This window comes from Plectropomus leopardus, unplaced genomic scaffold (assembly GCF_008729295.1).
Source record: "Plectropomus leopardus isolate mb unplaced genomic scaffold, YSFRI_Pleo_2.0 unplaced_scaffold19866, whole genome shotgun sequence".
Lineage (NCBI taxonomy): Eukaryota > Metazoa > Chordata > Actinopteri > Perciformes > Serranidae > Plectropomus > Plectropomus leopardus.
This window is the reverse complement of record NW_024621458.1, coordinates 1-2,076: the sequence shown is the minus strand read 5'-3', so window position 1 is coordinate 2,076 and position 2,076 is coordinate 1. Positions and strand designations below refer to the sequence as shown.

The 2,076-nt window shown below is 39.9% G+C and overlaps 1 protein-coding gene across 1 annotated transcript; it reads left to right on the top strand.

The window, feature by feature from the left end:
* The first annotated feature begins 624 nt into the window (after window positions 1–624).
* On the top strand, window positions 625–2,063 carry LOC121965403 (UNC93-like protein MFSD11). Its single transcript, XM_042515551.1, has 4 exons — window positions 625–1,270; window positions 1,360–1,485; window positions 1,575–1,749; window positions 1,840–2,063. The coding sequence occupies exons 1-4, from the start codon at window positions 1,258–1,260 to the stop codon at window positions 2,054–2,056; spliced, it is 531 nt and encodes a 176-aa protein (XP_042371485.1). The 5' UTR covers window positions 625–1,257; the 3' UTR covers window positions 2,057–2,063.
* Window positions 2,064–2,076: the final 13 nt, after the last annotated feature.

Genomic DNA, 2,076 nt, shown 5'->3' with positions numbered 1-2,076 from the left:
ACCAAAGTCAGTAGGATTCTTCCTTGGGGGACCATGAATGTCTTTTGCCTTATATGAGCAATAAATGCCAACTCGTTGCACTCCGTTTCGTTATGTGTGGCGATACTGACAAGACAAAGACTAAGGACAGCCTCAATAGTAGCATCTATCTAGCCTATAGCAGACTGTTGTTATTACTCCTTACTGGTTCCGGCATGGCTTGAAGACAGCTTGATAACAGCATTAGTCCAGTCTGTGGTGCTGATTGGCTAATCGAGTCTCCCAGTGGCGTTCATTGGAAGCTTTTTAGTTTGACTGAGAAAGTGCTGTTTCCTTGCACAATGCCAGGTTAGTCATTAAATTCAAACTTTGTGGAATCGGGTCTGGACCCAGGCAAGAATGTTTGTATAAAGACTATTGTTGAGATACAGTATTTCAGCTGCGAGCATGGCTAAAACTGTAAATGCAATAGATGTTATACTCTTTTTACTTTACTGTGTAAATCTTTATAATCTGAGATTTTTCATATTCAATATAAAATGATAGGAAATGCACTATAAGACATAACAGAAATATTATTTTCTTTTTCTCTAACAGGTATGCTCCCAATAACCTTTAGTCCTCCACACTCTCTCTTTTGGTCTGAAACTAGCAGGCAGTTGTGTTTTTCTTCAAGTGAAAATTCCTTTCATATGGATAAAAATCTCTTAGCATTACAAGAGAGTATGCAGTAACTACCTGTTTCAGATTATATCGTTTTTGTCAACAGGAAACTGTGCTGCACTTGCACCTGCCTTCGGTGCAGCCTGAAGTTGTTTGGATGATGAGATTACTCTTTGTCTTTGGTGTATCTTGTGTGCATGTAGACTTGTGTACACCTGCCTCAAAGGTATCAGGGTTTATCGAAGATGCACACTGATTCATGTCAAGAGAGGGCATCCAGGCATATATAAACAAAACTAGTGGGATTTCTTCTGTTTAAAATCTGAACCGCCTGGGTGAAATTCTCTGTTGGGTGTTCCTCCACCTGCATTTATATTTAGATGTGGCTTTTTGGCTCGTTGAGACAGAATATTTTGCCGTCTTTTATCGACATTGAACTTGAATTGTTTGGGGCAATGTCTGCATTTTTTTTAAATTAGAAAAGGTATTAAAAAGGTATTTAAGTTTTATGAATATATTTATTTGCAATTCAAATCCCTACATTGTGTGTCCTCCTGTATAGAAACCATCCTGCAACTCCTTAAGACTAAAACTATACTGCTTCTGAGTCCCTGCATGGCGTACAGTGGTAAGTCACATGGAGAATGTATTAATATAATACGTATCTAAACGTCCAGAGAAGGCTCGCAGCTACAGTGTTCCCTCCTTTTTCTGCAGGCCTGGAGCTATCTTTCTACAGTGGAGTGTATGGGACATGTATTGGAGCAACTACACACTTTGGAGAAGCAGCTAAAGGCTTGATTGGGATCTCTGGGATTGTGGTAGGCATAGGAGAAATTGTGGGTAAGTTAATATTCCTCCGTTGTATCTCGTTCAGGTGTTTTGAAGTCACTGGAGGCCACTGGATTTATAAATATGTTGTTTCTCATCAGGTGGAGGCTTATTTGGATTGTTGTTTAAGAACAATCGCTTCAGACGGACGTCTGTGGTGTTTTTGGGAATGGTTGTCCATTTCGTTGCTGTCTATTTGATCTTTCTCAACATGCCTGATGATGCCCCTGTCGTCTTTAATACCACCACCCAAAGTAAACCGTATCTAACTCCAAGGTAGGTAATTATTCTTACAATTTAACAGTACAGAAGAGTGAACATGTCACAGTCCTGTTTTGTTTTAATAATCTATTTTTTCTCTCTTAGTATATCCATTGCCCTGCTGTGCAGCTTCTTACTTGGACTTGGTGACAGTTGTTTCAACACACAGCTCTACAGCATATTAGGCTGTGTTTATGCTGAACAAAGCACGCCTGCCTTTGCCATCTTTAAATTCATCCAGGTAATCCCGAGTTGCCAATTCCCAGGCATTGTTAGCAGAGCCGAGCAAAGCCGGGTTAAAATGTTTTCTTGTCAAGTATGAAATGAATTCACCTGCAGGCC